The sequence below is a fragment of the Xenopus tropicalis genome, chromosome 6, assembly GCF_000004195.4.
Source record: "Xenopus tropicalis strain Nigerian chromosome 6, UCB_Xtro_10.0, whole genome shotgun sequence".
In the NCBI taxonomy this organism is placed as follows: Eukaryota; Metazoa; Chordata; class Amphibia; order Anura; family Pipidae; genus Xenopus; species Xenopus tropicalis.
The window spans coordinates 140108841-140131351 of record NC_030682.2 but is presented as its reverse complement, the minus strand read 5'-3'; the positions used below and the strand labels follow the sequence as shown (position 1 = coordinate 140131351).

Here is a 22511-nt window from a genome sequence, read left to right as displayed (position 1 = left end):
TGCTCGGCTGTGTCACGGCAAGCGGGACTGGTGCTGTATAGGGGAGAGAGTATGCAAACCCCCGGGCAACTGAACTCTGCAGCTCACTGACAGCTGGGGGGCCGCTAATCCAAGTAAGTGCGGCACAACCGGGGCCCCCCTTCAGCACCCCCAAAACCCGGGACGTCTTGCCCTCAGTCCCGCCCTGATGGCGCCACGGCTCCTGCGTGTGATTTTTCTCGCATAACCAATTAGAAATCATTATTATCGCCCATAATAAAGCCCTGTCCTGTTAGAAAAAGAAGCGCAATGATAACTGCAGTCCGCTGTGAGTATAACCCCCTATAGAGCACAATAAGGATATGACTGAGCAGGTGTATTGGTAGTTGGACACTAAGGATTATCTATGCACTATTCTGTATAGGATCTGACATCCCCAAATCACTATAGGTGCCCCCCTGTCACTTTAAACCCCCCCCCCTGCGGATTTATCACTAAAGCTTAAACTCACAGTACAATGTTACCCTTGGTAAGTCGGACTGCTCTGCGCCCTGCTGCCTACCTACAGACATGGGGCAGAATAGGGATAGGCAAGCAACAGGGCACCAGGAGCGGCTCCATGCTGGGCTGCAGGTTACTGGGCACCCACCCAAGGAAGGAGCCTATTGAATCCCTCAACACAGCCCAAGGGGCCAAGGACTTCATCTACAGCCTCCATGCCACCGAGAGGAGCTGCCTCCTGCGGGAGCTGCACAAATTCGAGTCTATAGCAATTGCACAAGGTGAGTGGAATATTTCAGCCCTCTGTTTAATTTCATTTGGGAATACTGTACCGCTTTTTGCCCGGGGTAATAAATGTAGCTTTATTTAGGGTGAAGACACACTGGGCTACTAGTAGCAGGTACTTTTTCACAGCCACTAAATGCTAGAAAATCCCCTTCCATAGACAATACTGAGAATTGCCTCTGCTAATACACACGTACAGACAATTATCAGTAAATGATCAGCATTGTGTTTTTTAGTAGCCGTGACAAGTAGCTGCTTCTAGTAGTTCTGTGTGTCTTCACCCTTAGGGCTCTGGCACAAGGGGAGACTAGTCACCCGCGACAAATCTCCCTTGTCGGGGGCAACTAATATTCGTGAAATACCATCCCACCGGCAAGTATGTAAATCGCTGGTGGGATGGCATACGCGTAAATTAAGTTTTTTTGTCATTGATGTTTATATAAGATCATTATAAATAGGACTGTGTAGAATTGGGTTGTTGCTGAACTGCAGCCCTGGGGTGCTAGACTGCAAGGAGGACATCTGGTATATCATAAAAGCATTTGGTAGCTTGTTGCCCTTATAGATGGGGCATTTGTGCCTTCAGTGTGCAGCTGAGTAGATCTGGTAATGGCACAACAGGAGATTCCGTTGCGCTTAGTCTCTTTAAAATAAGGCATAGCAGAACCATTATGGTCCAAACTTGCAGTCCATTGGGACACCATTGTAACCATTGTAACTGCCCGGTACTCCCAATATAAATTGGCCAGGGCCAGCAATGTTCATATAACATTGTTAAAGGGAATGCAAACCCAAAACTGGTATTAATTGCAATTTCTGTCTGGCTTTTTTTTAATTCTCTGATGGTTTTTTACTTATGAAACAGTGTAGCAACATCCTTCTGATTTCCAGACCTGTTATAAAGAATGCAGCGTTGAGCTCTGCTACATTTTTTCAAGAGAGGAACCAGCAGTGCAGAAAGGGACACTCAATGTCATGTTGTTTGAATTGCAGTTACGTTAACAAATAACTTTTTTTTTTAATGAAGTTGCTTAGAATTACATTTTATTTCATCATGCAACATGTTATTTTTAGGGTTTATATCCCCTTTAACTGCCAGCTGCCAAAACCACCATAGGCCTTGTATTTTATAGCAGGTTCTAGTGGCCCTATAATAATTGCAGCATCACTGTCATTTGTGTCCCTTCCTCTCATTAACTTCCTATTGGCCAATTATTCCGCTGTATCCGGAGACATAGGTAACCCCTCAGCAGGTAACCGTTGCCATGTTCCGGATGAGGACCCTTTGCTGTTATTTTTATATCTGATTATGTATTTAATTCCGTGGCAGCAGGGAGATGCCATCATGTGCCTGGGAATATAATAGAGTCAGTCTGCAGTGTGAGCAGTGATTCATAGGTCGGCAGCGTTTGCTTCTCTGTTCCGAAGCCTCTCGCCATGAATCAACAATGCCAGCTAATTCTTTCCTAGCTGGATTTATTTTTAGCCATTTACTGTTTCTGGGAGTTTTCTGCTGTAACTAGGAAGTGTTCATGTCTGAGCAGCACTTTTATAACTGAAGTCTTTATGCCAAACCTTCAGCTCTGCTTGAACTACAACTACCAGGATCCCCTGGCAGGCTTAGGGGGCTGATATATTAGGGAAAGTGGCCTTACACTAATAACGGGATGAAGGGGTGGAAAATATGTGTTTATAGGATAAGGAAAGAGAATATGTCTTGGTGCTGTAGGATAAAGGAAGAGAATATGTGTTTGTGCTATAGGATAAGGGAATAGAATATGTGTTGCGCTGTTTGTTTCCTGCACATGTAGTTGAGTCTCCGGAAGAAGACAGCGCAGAGGATGACAAATCTTGCTGCCATATTGCTTAGGTACACAGTTTTTCAGACGCGTGCCAGGATTTCATTTGGCCAATATTTTTGACTACAGTGGGTGAGCATATGGGGGGCATTTAAAGGAACAGTACAGTGTAAAATGAAACTGGGTATAACAGACAGACTGCACAAAATAAAAAAATGTTTTCAATATAGTTAGTTAGGCAAAAATGTAATATATAAAGGCTGGAGTGGGCAGATGTCTAACATAATAGCCAGAACACTACTTCCTGCTTTCAGCTCTCTAAGCTCTTAGTTAGTCAGTGACTTTAGGGGGGCCACATAGAACATAACTGTTCAGTTAGTTTGCATTTGAATCTGACCTGCATGCTCACAAACTAAAGGTGGCCATACACGGGCCGATTGTAGCTGCTGATATCGGTACTTTAGACTGATTCAGTAGCTTATTGGCCTGTGTATGGGCACTAACGACGGCCCGCCTGCCTGACATCTGGCCTGAAATCGGGCAGATCTCGATAGGGCAGGTTTGAAAATTAGTTGGATCGGGGACTCCATCGGCTCGTTGATGTGGTCCCTGATCCGACGGACGCCTATACCCATAGTTATAGTTCAATCGTCAAGCGAGCGGATCTTAGCTTGTATGGCCACCATAACTGACAATTAAAAGGTTAGAGAGCTGTAAAGGAGAAAGTAGAGTTCTGGCTATTATGTTAGGCAAAAATGTAATCTATAAAGGCAGAAGTGGGCAGATGTCTAATTAACTATATTACAAATATTTTTGATTTTGCGCAGTCTGTCTGTTTTGCCCATATTCATTTTTACACTGAACTGTTCCTTTAAACAGAAATGAACCGGTATCTGTGTGTATATACGGCCTCTGTTCCGTCCGTGGCTCACAGATACACACCCACGTGCAATTAATTTCCGAGACTGGTTAGTCAGCATGTTGTACACCCAAGACCTGTAAGGGCAGGGGCACCGTACCTGGGACCTTTCACATTCCCACGATCCTCAGAACCTGTATTGAAGCATTCTTGCTGACTGGAAGTATCAAGTGTCCTGGGAAAACTGGGGTGTGGCAATTTATAAATGCCCCCCCCCCCCCCGTGAATTGAATTGCTTACCTGATACCCCAACAATCTATTCTCATTCAGATCTGTTAATCAGGTGGCTTCTGCTACTGTGTCTCAGGAGTCGCAACCAAAAGTGCAGAGATTATAAACAGACACATTGATTTACTTGTGATGTCCTGCCTGCTCTGGTCAGACTGGTCAGTAAAAACTGCTCAACCTGTTTATTAGTGACAAGGGGTGACATTGATATTCTGAAACAATTTGCAGTTGGCATTTTCTTTTGAGGCTTTTCAGTTATTTATCTTTTTCTTCAGCAGTTCTCCAGTTTGGAATTTCAGCAGCTGTCTGGTTGCTAGGATCTTGTTTACCTTAGCAACCAGAGATTGGTTTGAATGAGAGATGGGAATATTAATAGGAGAGGACCAGAATAGAAAGATAAAAAATAAAAAGTAGTAATATTATAAGGTCACAGAAAGCTGGCAGGATGTAGAAGGGGAAGGCAAATAATTGAAAAAATAAATATTAAAATAAAAAGTATGGTTATCTTATTTATTGAAAAATTCCCCCAGAACCCTACTCACCCCGCCCATCTGTTTCACTTCCAGCTGCCTTCTTAGAATAGGAACCAATCCCTGATAGGGAACTGAAACAAGTCTTTTGCTTGTGTGACTGCAGGGCTGTTATTGGCTATTCCTCTCCTACTGTGCTTCTGGCAGGGACCGTTAGGACATGCCCACAGGGACCTGAGAGGATCTATAGGGAGCTCCAGTAAAAAAGACCATTATTACAGCTAATGATCATTTTTAGCCCCAAGTTAAACCAGCACCATGTATTATTCATAATTGCCTATATTGCCTTTTGTTTGTTTATTCTACATATCTACTGTAGATTATACAAACTCCTGCACAGATATTCAATTCCCCACATGCCTGCACTGTCGTACCTAAAAAAATCTTTGCATTTCCCCAATATATACGAGGGCATAGTTTCCTATAGGAATCTTCAAAATCCATAATTTTTTTTAAAATGGCCAAATAATATACTGATCTACTTCTGAACCCATTTTTTCATATTCAGATTTGAAACATATAAAAATAACTGCACGATCTGCAAACAAAAAATATCATATTTAGTCGTCACTTGACTTTATATTCGCATCAGCTGAACTTTTGGGATTCCGATAAATTCTGCAAAAAGTGCTAAAATGAACTGAATTCTGAACTTGGTTTATTCCACTGTTTGCACTAAAAGTTCTTTCTACTCATTTACATTGGAAAGAAGCTGGGGCTGCCATACTGCGTGCCTCTGGCAGGGGTATATACATGAAATGCCTCTATAGAGAGCAGTAAAAATAGCAGTCACATACAGACATTTCTGCTTTTGCCCAATGCCAGTGCCAACTTGCATCATGATTTGTTCAGACTAATTAACTACAGTACAGTAAGGTTTCACCGTCCATTAAAATTGGACAGCACAAGCCTTTTATTCCAGTTTTGCAGGATTTTGAAATCCCATAATAAGTTCTCAGTTTATTTTGATATGTCAGGAGCTAAGCAAAAGGCTTAATAGAGTGAATTTGAAATCACAGTGCCATCTGCTGTTTATTTGACCTGACTACACAGTCGGCAGAAAATTGAGTTAGTGAGAGAAGGAAAGTCTTGCGATGTTGCTCTTAATAGTGACCGGTTCTGACTGCTGTTATTCTCGGTAGCCCTGCAGATCAATAGTAGGCTTTGGCTGAAACCAGTTAATAAATAAAACAGAGAACTCTTTGCATCCATGTGTAAGGCGGAAGGAATTTGTACATTCCAGATCCCTAAAGATATGAAATATGAATCACGAGTCCGTAAAAGCCAACAGTTACTGGCCAAGCAGGATGTTATTATGGTCTTGGTGTTTTCTTTCACTTTATATCTACAGCACTTTGGGGAGTCTATAAGTGTGCAATAAGCGAGGTCTTGCCAGTAACGCATAAAGAAGCAACATTTTGTTTGCATTTACGTTCATGCCCTTTTCTATGCAACTCATAGTTCATTATGGGAAGCAGCGGATTAGGGAATTTTACCCACTGAATAATGAAAGAAAATGTAATCTTAATCCTACTTCCCAATACATTTTTACAGATTGTCTGTGGTTGTAAAGCTATTTGTAACTGTAGCTGCAAGCGAATGCAGTATTTGTGCAATATCTTTCTCTTCTCTGGTTCTGACTCTTAAACCAATGTAGCAGGGGTCAGTTCTTCTCCAAGTCTTATAACCAGCTTTAACATTGTTTCAGGAGTCAGAACCCGAAGTGCAGAGAATGTAAAGAGCTTTTTCTGCTTTTATTTACAGTTACATATAACTAAAAGACAACTCATTGTTTAATGTGTAATGGAAAGTTCTTTTATTATGCAAAAAATAGTTTTTGGCTAGAGGGACTATTTTTTTTTTTGCTTGCCATACACGGAGAAATTTGCCAACCTGACCAATATTCAGCATCTTAGTTGTTGGTGACATACTTCCCAGCCAATAGCTCATCAGGGTTCCTGGAATCCGGGTCTCTTAAAGGGGTAGTTCACCTTTAAGTTACCTTTTAATATGTAGACCAGTGCTGTCCAACTTCTGCGGTGCCGAGGGCCTGAATTTCTCTCGCATACATGGTGGAGGGCCGCTAATGGAAGCTAGTTTTGGCCACTCCCCCATTTAAACCACACCCACTTCAAACCACACCCATTTTATCACAATGGTTGCTGCAGGGATATCAACCATCATTCATATGTTAAAGAATTATATTATGTCATGTGTGTGGATAGCACAGCAACCCCCAGCATATAATTACACACCTTAGGGACCATTTAATGGCTAAACTCCCAGAACAAACCCCTTCCAGGTTCACCTCCCACAGGCAGCATAGGGTAGGCAGAGTATGGCACACACAGGCAGCACTCTGCCTGTCCTTTGCTGCCTGTGGGTGCCATACCCTCCCTGCCCTATGCTGCCTATGTGCCATACTCTGCCTACCCTATGCTGTCTATACACAGGCAGAATAGGCCAGGTAGTACATACAATGTCTGAGGTGTGAAGAGGTGAACAATGTGGGTGATTACAGCCTGAGCCTGAGATGTGAACACTGCAGGGGGTGAACAATGCAGGGATTAAAAAGGTGTGAACAACACAGGGGATTACATGTTTAAACAATACAGGGGGATTACAGCCTGAATCTGAGGTGATAACCAATCAGGGGACCAGTTAATCTCAGTACTGATACCATTTAAAGCTTACACAAAGTTAAACCATCAAAGCAGCCAGACAGGTGGGGGGCCACACAGAGGGGGGTCGAGGGCCGCATGCGGCCCGCGGGCTGCCAGTTGGACAGCACTGATGTAGACAATGAGACAATTTGCAACTGGTCTTTTTAATGGTTTTTCGGTTATTTCGCTTTTGTTTAGCTTTCCATTTGGTATTTTATCAGCTATCTGGTTGCTAGGGTATTATTTAGCCTAGTAACCAGGCAGTGGTTTAAATGAGAGATGGGGGTATGAATAGTTGGGGGCCTGCATAGAAAGATAAGTCATAAAAAGTAACAATAATAATAAAATTGTAGCCCCACAGAGCAATAGTTTTTGGGTCAGTGACCCCCATTTGAAAGCTGGAAAGAGGCAGAAGAGAAAGGCAAATAATTCAAAAACTATAAAAAATAAATCATGAAAACCAATTGCAAAGTTATTCTGCGATAAACTTTAACTTAATGCCCTTTAAGGGGGTCTGCACAGGACCCACTGAGAAGTGTTCATTCTCTCCACACCTGGACAGACAAGCAGATCTTGTGTGTGTGTGTGTGGCTTTTTTTGTTTAATAAAATAAAGTTCTTTTCAGTATTATTTCTTCGCAGTGGGTATGTCTTTGACTCAGTACAGTGAGTGCAGTAGGGGGCCATTATTGCCAGTTATAGCCCTTGGGAACACAGTGTGTGAGCAGAAGCTAAAGGAATCTAATAGCTGCTGCTGCTGAAATATTAAAGCAAAATATGGCTCTTCTCTGCTGGTAACTCATTTACACCATTTGGAACAGGTCAAACCATGGCCATAGAATGAGCAAAGCGGAGGGGAAATGGCCAAGATACACCAGTGTTTGCATATTTAATGTAAGGAGACTGGTCTCATATATAGATAAGGAGTTGTATATTGTATTTGGGCTGCGTTTAGAAGCAGGCAATGGAGAAAAGTAGGGGCATGGTGAATGTGTTCCTTGTCATGTTAGGTTTGTATTAGCTTCATTTTTCAAAGCATGTTGAATAAAACATACTACCGTAGATTATTTTCTCCCGCTGTCTGCATATTTGTGTTTATTTAAATCAATGGAGGCAGCCATGATTGCTCTAATGAGCTAACCTGGCCATGAAATAGTGCCCTCTTATGGTTAGATTTTCATGGAACATGGAGGAATTCTATTTCTTGGCAGACATGGGACAATGGTCAGAACTAGCAGTGGAGGAAGGGACAGAAAAGATACTGCTTTCAATTACATTTACTATTAACAACTGAATCTATATTGGTAACTTGCACTGAATTACATTTTACTTCATTAGTTAAAATGTTATTTTTAGTGTTTATTCCTGGGGGCAGTTAAACATTACTAAACACAAGAGGTGAGCTTTGCGAGCATGGTGCAGTATTGGAATTATTCTTGTCGGCCGAGACCCTGAATAAGGAAAGGATGGTCCCTTGGGTTAGGGAGGGAAACATTAATTGTCTGTAACAGAAGGCAAAGCTATTGCTTGTTCTGCCAATAGATTGTCATCTGTGAATTCATTGAAGCGTCTGGCAGGCTCATATCAGCCATCTTGGGTTCTGATTGGACAATGGAGAGAGGCCAGTGTGACAGCCATGACAGTTCTAGCAGTTGGTTAAATGAAAATAGGGTGACAATTCTGTCTGTAGCATCACCGCTCCCCTCAGACAAGTGATTTGATTCTATTATCTTCTCACAAGCACCAACGCTATGGTTATTAATAGTCACCGTGGGCAAACACCGGCATCTAATGAAAACCTGGTTTGACAAAGGGGATCAATAATTACCAGGATTGTTTAAGTCGTCTCCATGGATGCAACTGTCAGTTTATCTTGAGACAGATGTGCATGTAGGAAATTTACAGAAATAGGTTAAAAATTACGATTCATCTGAAGGAAAAACAGATAAATTGCCGATTTTAAAAAAAGAAGAGATGTTCTGTATTTGAAGGACAGCGCCATGTGTGAGACTTGTAGTCCAAATGATGTAGTGCCTAGTAAAAATAGGCGAAAATATTAAATCATTTAGCTATAGACTCATTACTCTGTGCTGGTTTGGCAGCTCCCCCTCTATCCTATTATACACAAATATGTGTGGCTGCCCCGGCAGAACGTGCCACGTGACCAATGAGCACAACCCTATATTTCTGAGAACAATTCAGAAATTATACTAATTTATAAATCCTTGTAGAACAATAAATAAATGGATAAATATATTATTTTTTCTTCAGTATTGAAAGATAAGAGCTCAGAGCTGGATTTATGCATTTTTAGAAAATGTACAATATCTTTGCAGCTGCACTCACACCTATTTATAATGTGGAGTTGCCATATTGTTTGGCTCATTTGTGACATTCACTAGGCTGAATTAACAGACTTATACTCAGGTTCCCTTACGGTTTGTACCGTCTGCCATCATTGGCAGACTAACTCATACACTGAAGCCCATACAGACAGACAAAACTGTACACTGATGCACCTATGGACAGACTGACTAGTACACCTATACTCATAGATACACAGAGTGGTAAATCATTGCCCATACGGACTAATACACAGATGCCTTTGCGGACAGACTGATTGTACACCTTGGTACGTACAGAGAGACTGACTCCTATACTAAATCCCATACAGACAGACTTGTATGCTCATACAGACTGATTCGTACACCGGTGCCCATAGAGACAGACTGATTAGTACACCGATGCCCATACAGACAGACTGACTAGTACACCGGTGCCCATACAGACAGACTGTCTCGTACACCGGTGCCCATACAGTCAGGCTGACTCGTACACCGGTGCCCATACAGTCAGGCTGACTCGTACACCGGTGCCCATACAGTCAGGCTGACTCGTACACCGGTGCCCATACAGTCAGGCTGACTCGTACGCTGGTGCCCATCTCATACACAAGATAATTATTGCTCTGAGCTCAGGACTCTGGCACTGCACTCTGGATTCCCTTACCCTGGCATCAGGCTGCAGATGGTGACTTGGACCGAGGCCCTTCCCCTGGGGCACCCGTAATGCTTTGACACCGGGCTCCCATAACAGATATGTACTGGCTGCTCTGAAACCTATTTTATATTTTCTTGCTAAAAGTAAATTAGAACCGTAGAATGTATTGGGTGTGTTAAATATTAATATTGATTATAACAGTAAATGCACAATAAATGCAAAAATACATGTACTTTATATAAATCATGCTCTGAACATAGGGCAAAGGGCATGTTGGCAGCCTTAAATAACAATTTAACGGTACAGGTATAGGACCCATTATCCAGAATGCCCGGGACCAAGGGTATTCCGGATAAGGGGTCTTTCCGTAATTTGGATCTTCATACCTTAAGTCTATTAAAAAAATCAATAAAACATTAATTAAACTCAATAAGATTATTTTGCATCCAGTAAGGATTAATTATATCTTAGTTTGGATCAAATACAAAGCACTATTTTATTTTTACAGAGAAAAAGGAAATCAATTTTTAAAATCTGAATTATTTGCTTATAATGGAGTCTATGGGAGACAGGCTTTCCGTAATTCGGAGCTTTCTGGATATCGGGTTTCCGGATAAGGGATCCCATACCTGTACTACATTCTGTGTGTGGGAATGGAATCCAGATGACATAATGAACTTTATTAGCACTCTTGTAAATTTAATGATATTTTTCCCCTCAGTTCTCATTGTACAGTACTGAAATGACAGTCTCAGCCATTGTTCTAGACTTCGGTACGCTCTTATACCTTGGCCCAGATTTGTTTGTAAAGTTTGGTCATTCTGGATTTTTTTTAATTTAATTTTTGTAATTTCTGAACTAAACTTCAGTGTCGGACCTCCAACACTGACCGACTGGGGGTGATTATTTATCATCTACGTAGCCATGTGCCCCCTAGCCCAATTTCAGCTTGAATGGCTGCCTCCATGGTTATGCAGCAGCTTATTTGTAAAAACTGTGGTTTTTCTGAAGTTAACATTTATCTGGAAAACTCCAGGTCTTGAGTGTTCTGGATAATGGGTCCCATACCTGTACTGTGCTGTCACAAAATAAGTTAACCCAAGGCTTATGTCACTTAGTGCCCCCATCATGGTAAACTAAGGGAGAAGCGGTTTCTGAAGCACAGGTAGAAGTGACATTTTTACTTCTTTCCTCCTAATAGTAATGGGGTTCAAAAGGCCCTATTCTTTTCCGATTGGGATATTTTAATGCTAATTCTGTATTTAGTAACTTCAAGTCTGTTGATCAAACCTGCTTGGTCTGGTCGAGTCTTTTGCTCCGGGGTGGCAAGTACTGTTGCCTCTAAGCTCTGAGACCAGCGCACACAATAAACATTTTGTACTGCGCACATCATATTTTTTTAAAGTGCACACATGGCCATAAAGAAATTAGAGGAAACACTGCAAGTAAATGTAGGTCTGTAGTACATGTATAGGACCCATTATCCAGAATGCTCGGGGCCAAGGGTATTCCAGATAAGGGGTCTTTCTGTAATTTGGATCTCCATACCGTAATCATTTAACCATTAAATAAACCCAATAGGGCTGTTCTGCCCCCAATAAGGGGTAATTATATCTTAGTTGGGATCAAGTACAGTTACTGTTTCATTATTACAGAGAAAAGGGAATCATTTAACCATTAAATAAACCCAATAGGGTTGTTCTGCCCCAATAAGGGGTAATTATATCTTAGTTGGGATCAAGTACAGGTATTGTTTTATTATTACAGAGAAAAGGGAATCATTTAACCATTAAACCATAATGGGTCCCATACCTGTATATATTACTTGTGTGTAAATCTCCTTTATGCCATCCATGTGAGGTCTCCAGTGCTGTGGTGGAAATGTGTCGATCACAAAACCTTCTTGGCCACCTTCCACCCAGTCTGCACCTCCCATTAAGCATTGTGTGCCATGTGTATTACATTTCATTCTTCGTTACCAGTTCATGGGTGATATTATGTATTGCTCAGTTTATTTGGAATTTCATGTGCTTTGTTTTTTGTATTGTATTTATTGTAAAGGTGGCCATACACGTTGCGATCCGCTTGTTTGGCGAGGTCAACAAATGAGTGGATCTTCCCCAGTATGCCCACCTAAGGCCAAACGGTCGAATCAAATGGCGGGCATTGGCACTGTTGGACCAAAGGCTGTATCAACAAGCCGATGTGGGCTCGCGCAAATGGAAAAATCAAACCTGCCCAATCCAGGACAATTTTAAGCCAGATGTCTGTTGGGTAGGCCTGTCAGTGGGTGCTCATACAAGGGCCGATAAGGTGCTGAATTGGTCTGAAGGGCTGGAATCAGCAGCTGAAATCTGCCCCTCTATGGCCACCTTTACTTGTTGGGGGGAGCATTCTATATCCATTCTATTTTTGTGTTGTATTAAAAAGAATAAGGAAAGATTTATTACTTTTTATCTTCCGATAAAGGAGCGATGATTAATAGGGATCATTAGTTATTTAAATGTGCCTGAATAAAACAATTACATAAAGAACTGAGCTTTTAGCCGATGTGTTTCATTCCCTGCTAATGCGAATTTTAGGAATTTGCAGCTTGGGCAGATACAGAGCAAAGCGGGTTACGCCTGCACAATGGAATTTTGGCATCGGAGGTGCCTGACTGCAGTGTTTCTGTGAGAGGAAAAATACGTTATACTGTGGAACATTTCACTTGTTTTGCAGAGGGGGTCTGGCAGCAATCCTAGGGGTCTGGCAGCAATCCTAGGGGTCTGGCAGCAATCCTAGGGGTCTGGCAGCTATCCTAGGGGTCTGGCAGCTATCCTAGGGGTCTGGCAGCTATCCTATGGGATTGGCTTAAAGAGGAATGCTTAAGCTAGGCCTTGTGCTTTTATATGGGCCTGGAGCTCCTGGTAATTCCAAATAGCCCAATACATTACTAGCTGCTTGAGAATTCTGGGAAATATAGTTAAAATACCCCAAACAAACTGGGCATAAATGAGGTGTTTATATAATGAATTATGTAAAATGTTGTAAAATGTAATAATATTATAAGACACTGAGAAGTGCCATGACCATACAAAAGCACGAGTTATGTTAAAGAAACGGTACAAATTTATAATTGAAGTACGTTGCAAATGTGATTCTTTTTAGGTTTACAAGCAGTACATGCAATATTGTTTTTTTTGCCTTTATATCTCCATTAATATTGTCATATTTAACAAAAGGGGTATATTATTTCTTATAACACACATTTCAGTGAGTCATGTGACAAAAATAACATAACTGATTATATCACCAAGCCCCATTTAAAAGGATATAATTCACAGGATTTGTTGTGTATTATAAGGTTATAAGTTACCGGAAGTTATAGTAATATAAATGGCTGCTGTGTATGTATTAAGAGAAGAGAAGGGCAGTCAGTCCAGGTATCTTGTGGCAGATTAAGTTAAGACTTTAATAGCTGCCAACTTGTGTTCCTCGACTTCAAAGTCCCATAACATAAGTTAGACTTGAATCTATATTGAGACCTCTTGGTATGAAGTTGCTGAGATTGGGATCCATCAAGTCTAACGTTCCCTTGTAAATACCAACCTATCATCACCTTTGTGTCAGCAAATTCACATGTTCCCTTGTACATTAGTCTCGTCACCTCTGAGCTCCCGAGTTGCTTGAATTATGGCTAATTGGGCCCTGGGAACCCTGTTAAACGAGAGGCTCTTCAGGTATGGGGCCAGCTCAAAGCCTAAAGCCTTTTGATTTGCTGAGGCATCATGGTGCTGTTGGGTATTTCCCAATGAGTATCATGTTTTAGACCGATACCTACAGAGCACTGATGGATTTCGTTATATCAAATGCACAGTCCATGGGTATGTGGGAAAAAGAATACTTCCAATTGTCTTTATTTAGAATCACTTGATCCTCGTGATTCCAGAAGCATCAAGTGTTCCTGAGCTGAAAGTGCGAGGCTTGATGTGTTGTACACAAGATCTGTGCCGGAGCGGAGTTATTTATATCTAGCATTATAGTAATCCTGCCTTTGCCAGAGGGCAGTAACATCCACTTCCCAGGTACCTGATGCAACTGAAATACACACCAGCGCTAGGGAAACATTGCACTCCTACATTTATCTGCTTTTTCATTGGAAATGTAACTATGTATATTATAGAAACCATCATTAGTTACAAAAAAGGCGTCTGTCAGAGACAAAATATATTGTGCTTTGATATCACCAGAAAACAAAATTAGTTGTAAGGCATCTGAGAAGTTTATATTCTCAGTACTCACTTGGCTTTCAGGTTCCCCTTGAAAGAATACTGTCATGGGAAAATATGAAACCCATCAGTTAATAGAGCTTCTCCAGCAGAATCCTGCATTGTAATCTGTTTTCCCATGGGGCTAGCCATATTTGTCATTTCCCAGGGTGCCACAGCCATGTGACCTGTGCTCTGATAAACTCACTTTACTGCTGCGCTGCAAGTTGGAGTGATATTCTCACCCCCAGCAGCTGATCAGCAGAACAATGGGAAGGGAGCAAGATAGCAGCTCCCAGTAGGTATCAGAATAGCACTCAATAGTAAGAAATCCAAGTCCGGCTTGGGACTCCTCCAGTTACATGGGAGTAGGAGAAACAATAGGTTAGCTGAAAGCAGTTCTAATGTGTAGCGCTGGCTCCTTCTGAAAGCTCAGACTCAGGCACACTTTACTGCTGCGCTGCAAGTTGAAGTGATATCCCCCTCCCCCCAGCAGCTGATCAGCAGAACAATGGGAAGGGAGCAAGATAGCAGCTCCAAGTAGGTATCAGAATAGCACTCAAAAGTAAGAAATCCAAGTCTGGCTTGGGACTCCTCCAGTTACATGGGAGTAGGAGAAACAATAGGTTAGCTGAAAGCAGTTCTAATGTGTAGCGCTGGCTGAAAGCTCAGACTCAGGCACAATGCACTGAGATGGCGCCTACACACCAATATTACAGCTACAAATACATTTGTTGGTTCAAGAATAAAATGTTAAATGGCAGAGTGAATTATTTGCTATGTAAACACTATAATAGAGAGAAATAAAAAGTGCCCCATAAAAATCATGACAGAATCCCTTTAAGAAGACCTCAAGGGAGTCCTCTCCAGGCTCTGGTGCTTGGTGCCCCAACATTCTTTGACTGGGTGGCTGCTTAATATAAAGGATGTGACTGCCATCTTGGATCTGGTGTACAACCGAGCAATGGAGAAATGAAGGACTGAACGTTTCAGTGGAGTTGCCTGTACCTATTCACCACATGTTTATAAGTGAAGGCACAAGTGAAAGGAGCCATCCATCCAGATTTGCTAATTGGGCGACTGGCAGGAATGGCAGGTTCATTGCTGATATCCCAACCACTAGCTAGACTTCATTTGACTGGTATAACAATTGATTTTGAATAGCTGCAGAGAAAAAAATGGCAAATTGCCTTACTGTACCCGTCTACTTAATACCCAGGGGTCGCTGTAAGTAAGAATTCAGCAAATTCTCATCATCGTTGCCCTATCCTGCACTTTATATACCCATACATCTGTAGCATTGATAAAGAAATATCTCATTCAGAAAAACAGGGTAACCATCCCTTCCATTCATAGATCTGTTGCTTGGTGCTCACTGAGCACTATTTTGTTCACTTTCAGATGGTGCCGGTATATAAAGTAGGTCGACTGGTTGAGAAAGACTGGCCGGCAGCCATACCTGCCACATGAAGGGATGGGAATAAAATGAAAATGCAGCCAAAAGCTTACACTTCCCACTGCTTGTGTGTGCTGGTTCCTTACTGACAGCTGTAAAATATAAGGGGAAAAGTAGCCCCCGACTGTTAAAAAACAGCTAAACCTTTTCAGCAAGTTCCTCCACAACCATTGCCCCCTTTAAGGCCTTCATAGAATCTATTGCTTCCCCCACCAGAGGTGCTGGCTGATAGAGCCCACTTTCCGGGTGGGGGAAACAATAGTTTTATTTTAACTGTTCCCACCGGTGCTGGGCTGTCTGCATAGGGAGGGAGCTCCCTGTGTGGGCAGCCTAGCACTTCATGGGCTATTTTTTTTTTTTAAAGAAAGACTATTGTTTCCCCCAACCGGTGTTTGGGCTCTATTAGCCTGCACCTCTGGTGGGGGAAGCAATCATAGGATTATAGGTGCCCTTTAACGCTCACCGCTGAGCTTCTGATGATCTCTGTAAGCAAGAACTATTCATCACCAACTTCATAAAACCCTGCATTTTGGAATAAAATGTTGGACACTCAGGTGTCCGGCGGCTTTTGATCTTACGGTGCCTTGCAATGTCGCACACTCGTTTCACTTTACTCTCGGGGACTGATGACACATAAGTCACATAGTAAGTCATTTGTCATCAGCCTCCCATCTGTGCCCATCTCTCAGCCTCTGATATCCAGTAGTAAGGAAAGCATCTTGTGTTAGGGGCGTTTGCAGGTCTACTTTTGAGGAGTCAGGAACTACATATGAGGCCCCTGACATCTTGTCTATCACTGGTTTAGGCAACTGATGGGTACAGCAAAACTGAGAAATGTATGTATACTGTTATAGGAAAACGTGTTTGTTTCCAAACCCATCCGTTAAAAGAGCTTCCCCAGCAGAATCCTGCATTGTAATCTGTTTTTCACATGGGGCTAGCCATATTCTTCATTTCCCAGGGTGCCACAGCCATGTGACCTGTGCTCTGATAAACTTCACTCACACTTTACTGCTGCGCAGCAAGTTGGAATGATATCCCCCCCCACACACTCAACAGTCGAGCAGCTCCCAGTAGGTATCAGAATAGCACTCAATAGTAAGAAATCCAAGTCCGGCTTGGGACTCCTCCAGTTACATGGGAGTAGGAGAAACAATAGGTTAGCTGAAAGCAGTTCTAATGTGTAATGCTGGCTCCTTCTGAAAGCTCAGACTCAGGCACACTTTACTGCTGCGCTGCAAGTTGGAGTGATATCCCCCCCCCTCACACTCAGCAGCCGATCAGCAGAACAATGGGAAGGGAGCAAGATAGCAGCTCCCAGTAGGTATCAGAATAGCACTCAATAGTAAGAAATCCAAGTCTGGCTTGGGACTCCTCCAGTTACATGGGAGTAGGAGAAACAATAGGTTAGCTGAAAGCAGTTCTAATGTGTAGCGCTGGCTGAAAGCTCAGACTCAGGCACAATGCACTGAGATGGCGCCTACACACCAATATTACAGATAAAATACATTTGTTGGTTCAAGAATAAAATGTTAAATGGCAGAGGGAATTATTTGCTGTGTAAACAGTATAATTTAGAAATAAAAAGTTCCCCATAAAAATCAAGACAGAAACCCTATACAGACCAGGCATTCAGTACAGCACATTTCCCCATATACAGCATAGAAATAAATAGGAAGGTGGGATAAAATAATTTAATTTTGTTTTTATTGTTACTGGCCCTTTAATTTCTCTAGAGAGAGAGCTCACTGTTGCATGTCTCAGTTGTGCCTGGGTGTATATATAGCCCATGCCTGGAAGTGTAAAGTAGACAGCTCCAATGAGTCTGTTTTTTCTAAGAAAACATTAAAATGATAGGCTTCCCAGAATATAAATCATCAACCCTCAGAAAGGCTCTGCATACATTTCTGTTCAGTTCTTTGCCCAATTTGTTTCTAATTGGAATGTTCCTGACAGCTCGATTTCAATTTTCGATGGATTGTACTTAAACCTAGAAGACTGTTCATTTGCAAAAGTAAAAGGGAGGGGAAAAGGTATCTTGTATTAAAGGGCATTTATCCACCACCAGAGCTGAGGGCTGACGTAGTCCCCTCTATGGGAGGCCACACTGGCACTACCCGGAGCCGCTCTGCCAACCTAGATGCCCCCATGTATAGTTTGCTGTGCTACAGTTTGCCTATTGCTGCGGGTCTGATGTGGCACCAAAATTCTATTGTTTCATTGGGACAGAGTACTTCTTCCGATTAATTTGAGGGATTGAATTATTTACTTTTCATTTCTCAGTAGCCCACCTTAGAAATACTGTATGTTTTTCCTTTTAAAAGGGACATTCGCCTTGATACCGGCTTTTAGTATGTTATAGATAAACCCATTCTGTGCGAGTTTGCATTTGGTCTTTGTTCTTTATTTTTTATGGTGTTATAATAGTTTTCCTGTTTTGCTTCTTTCTACCCTGCAAATAAAAATGCAGTTTGTTTGCCAGGGTCAATGATCTTGGCAGCCAAAAACCATATCATCTGACAACACAGTAGCAGGTGGAACACCAAGCCGGATTATTACAGAGCACAAAATATAAATATTTCAGAAACCACCAAAATTGAAAAATGAAGAATAACTTATGCCACAGCAGCCCTAGATTGTTAGCTCTTTGGAATAGATACAACTGTTACAGTCAGTAATAATTAGGGATGCACCCCAGTAATAAAAATAGTACCTTAATGTGGGGTAGAAATGGGATCCAGCTAGCCATTTCACTGATTAATGGGGGATTGGGAAAAAGAAAGTAATGGTCCGAAAGCTTCATATCGCCAATTAATGTAAAAAGGTTTCCTGATTCTCTTTCTCTGTAAAGTATGGCTGGACGGTACCAAAGCCCACACTGGCTGCTGTAATACAGGAATATTTCCGTTCATGGAGAGCAGGTCACGGTTCAGCAGTTCCCTCGCTCCTTCATGGAGTCTGGATTTCACACCAATGCTAATTTGATTTAAAACCATAAAGCCCGACACATTGTGCGCTGAAGATTTGTGACAAGTACATTGTACAAGCGATTGTTCTCACCCATCTCCATAACGAATGTACATAACAGCCGGAGAGAAGTATTAAATGGATTGGGGGAAGGGACAACTGCGAGGGGGGGTGGTAATGGGGCTAATTAGAAACTCAAACAATTCACATCTTCATTTGTCATTCATTCTACAGTGAAACCTCAGTTTAATATACCTTGATTTACCTTTCATTTCTCTTTTTTCTTTTGTCACACAAATATATAATGCATAGCCCTGATTTTACATATACCTGGATTTAGCACCATTTTTTTCTGGACCACTGGAAAATGTATGGGGTTCTACTACTGCAACAGGGTGCCACAGCCATGTGATCTGATAAACTTCAGTCACACTTTACTGCTGCGCTGCAAGTTGGAGTGATATTATTATAGTTGGAGTTATTATTAAAATAAAGACAAGTAAATCTCCCGAACATTAGAGCTTGCTATGGCATATGTGGCATATGTGGCTATGGCATAGCAAGCTCTAATGTTCGGGACATTTACTTGTCTTTATTTTAATAATAACGCCTAACAAGGGACCATTACCCGGTTATGATTAGCGCTACCAAATCACTTACCCTTATCCTACCATGTAGGCACACAGGTTTATCTCGCTCTTTTTATTAATATGTTCCTTACTTATATTAAGTTACATTGTTTTCTTTCTTGTTGGCAATCCACATTAGCACTTTCTGTTTCGTTTATTTTGATCTCTTTATTATATTATTTGTTGTATTTCGTGAGTTTGGGGTTGATTGTGTACATGTATTGTCTGATGTCATCACATTTTCATTTTTGGGGGGGTGTCCCACACGTTCACGTTATTGTCCGTTGGTGTTCCCGCCAAACACTGTTTATAAGGTTATATATGAGAATCTCAGTATTATTTAAGCCCTGCGGGTCTGGCCCTTACAGGTTCCCGTCGGTATGATGGATCAGCACAGCACCAGACATAATTAAATGAAATTAATTGGCTCCCGCAGTTGGCATTTGAGAGCATCAGTAGGATAACCGCTGCTTCATTTTATTGCCTTTTTTCTCTATTAATATTTGGTGATAAACATCTTGCTTTTAGTACAAATACGCACACACTGCGCTCAAAGCAAACCACATATAATGTGCTGAAAAAATAATTCCAAAATGTATGTTTTAAATTGTTTCCAGCCTCCCGATATCCTAAAACCCACCTGTACGAGAAAAGCCGGACTCATGAGTTACCTTCAGGAACCAGTTGGCACGATGGTATAGCTACACCTGTGTGTGTGTGTGTGTGGCACTTTGGCTATCAGTGTGGCTAGTGTCCGTCGGCTCCTTGTTTGGCAACTGGCTTTCCAGTGTGACTTGAAAAGCTCCACTGCATGATGGCACAGATTATGTACTGGCTTATTATGTATTTACATTTAAGCTTTAGGGGCATATTTATTGAGGTTTATAAAACATTTTCGTGCAGAACTTGTGCTATGAGCTGTTTATGGTACTGTATGGCAGGAATATACGGCTTTATGTATAGCGCTATTTGAGTGGCACTATGGGGCATGGTGTGGGGAAATAGTTGTGTAGCTCATCTATAACTTGGCCAACAGTTAAGGTGGCCATACACGTTAAGATCCACTCGCTTGAGGAGGTCGCCAATTGAGCGGTTCTTCTCCCGATATCCCCACCTATGGGGTTCAGGGGCCACATCAACGAGCCGATACGGTCCCCGATCTGTGGGGCAGGCCCGTCATTGCTGCCCCTACACGGGCCTGTAAGCTGCCGAATTGGTCTAAGGGGCCGATATCAGCAGCTACAATCGGCCCGTGTATGGCCACCTTAAGGCCAGCCTGCCACTGATTTATAGACCTGTGTGTTATCTGGATGGGTAAGACCAGGGCTCCCCAACCTTTCTTACTCGTGAGCCACAGTCAAATGTAAAAAGACTTGGGGAGCAACACAAGCACCATAAAAGTTCATGGAGGAGCCAAATAAGGGCTGTGATTGGCTATTAGGCAGCCTCTATGCACACTATCAGCTTACAGGGGCTTTATTTGGTAGGAAATCTTGTTTTTATTCAACCAAAACTTGCCCCCAAGTCAGGAATTCAAAAATAACTCCCTGGTTTGGGGGCACTGAGAGCAACACCCAAGGGGTTGGGGAGTAACGTGTTGCCCCTGGTTGGGGATCACTGGGTTAGGGCAGTGTTACCAAATCAATCTATCTTCATTGCTGTGATCAGAACTGTGCAGTGCAGTAGTTTTCAGATGATTAAGTTCAAGTCCCACTTTATGGTCCAAGCTTTGGTCAAGGTTACAGATGCCTGTGCCTTAGGTTTACAGATTAGGAGGAGTTCATTATACAGGGTGTTTTTGTTATAAAATGCTAATAGGTCCTTGCATTTTTTATATACTTACACTCCCCTACCCCCTCGCAGCACTGTATAAACCATCCCTGGCCAGCTGCTGCCTGTGTCTCAGATTTACAGATTAGAAGGAGTTCATTATACAGTGTGTTAACTTGGGAACGGTAATTCTAGTATTGCTCCTATTAACCAAATAGGTGGGATCAAGTACAGTTCAATGTTGCTGTTGTGTATCAAATAACAAAAATTCAAGCTATTTTTATTTGCAAACACAATGAATTTTCAAGGCAAACCCTCATGTTGGGCAGAGTTGTGCATATATTGCTCCTTTAACGGGAAAACAAGAATGATTTTAGTGCCGAACAAAAGTCGGTTCTTCAAATAAATTGCTACTGGGAAGGGGAAGATTGATGGGCAATAAACTCACAGCAGAAAGCAGGGGCTCTGCTTCATTGTTCTTCTCTGTTCCTGAGGTGACTGCACACGTCTCCCATCCCAGGCTGAAACTGAGTTCAAGCCGCTACGTGATCCGAGCAGCCGCCATTCCTAATAAGATGAAAGATTTCTATTTCTGGATTCTGCTGGTGCAGGGAAAGCTGAACGTTGGCCCGGCTCTGCCTTCTGCACGGCGTCTGTTCTGCCGGGAAGAAGCGTTGGCCCCTATTGTTCATACAGAGGCATATATAAACCCCTCTCTCTGTCACTAGGATATTCCCTTCTGCACTCTGCTAATGGTTTAGCACCAAAATAACAATGTGACTTTGGAGTAGTGTTGGGTACAAACGGGCAGATCCAGGGGTATAGGTGTGTTGCCTCAGGGCATTAGGGAAGAGGGCACCCCCAGAGTTTGGGGAGTATTTATGCCATTATAGCGCCAGGAAAGGCCGCGGTTCTAGTGCCACCCTTAATTGGGAACCTTTGCAAGATAGACACTTATCAGTTTTGTAACTATAAAACAAAAGTACATAATTGATGATATTTATAGGGCCCCCTGGTGCACTAAGCTGGCCATACACTGTGAGATTCGCTCATTTGCCAAGCAAGCTGATCTTCTCCCAGTATGCCCACCTACGGGTGGGTAATATCGGATATTGGGCAATAGTGGCCCTAGGGCCAAACAATCGGATTAAAACAGCGGGCATTGGTGCCGTCGGCATGGGGAAATGGAAAAATCAAACCCGCCTGATCGAGATGGCCAATTGCAGGAACTACATAACCCACAATGCTTTGCACTGGGATGTTCCTTTCCTTATTGACATCACGTGTGCAGCAGGGAATTGTGGGATTGGGAGGAGGCAGGCTGAAGGCAGGCTGAGGACAGGCGACTACTGTTACATTTATTTGAGTCACAAAGTAGTCAGCCAGATCAGCAGGGGAACAGGGGGCGGGGGTTAGGCAACTGTTCCAAACCATATTATTATATTAAACATCATGAAAAGGCTGCATATTTTTTAATTGATGTATATTGCAAAAATTATGTTTTCTTTTTAAGAAGCTTAAGTTGTGTGTGGGTGG

The 22511-nt window shown here is 42.2% G+C and overlaps 1 protein-coding gene across 1 annotated transcript in view; it reads left to right on the top strand.

Moving 5' to 3' along the window:
• The first annotated feature begins 318 nt into the window (after positions 1–318).
• Positions 319–22511, top strand: part of tmem65 (transmembrane protein 65) — a 39305-nt gene continuing 17112 nt past the window's right edge. The window contains 1 exon segment of the mRNA NM_001126893.1: positions 319–761. Within this exon segment, the coding sequence (NP_001120365.1) occupies positions 497–761 (265 nt within the window). The 5' untranslated portion in view covers positions 319–496.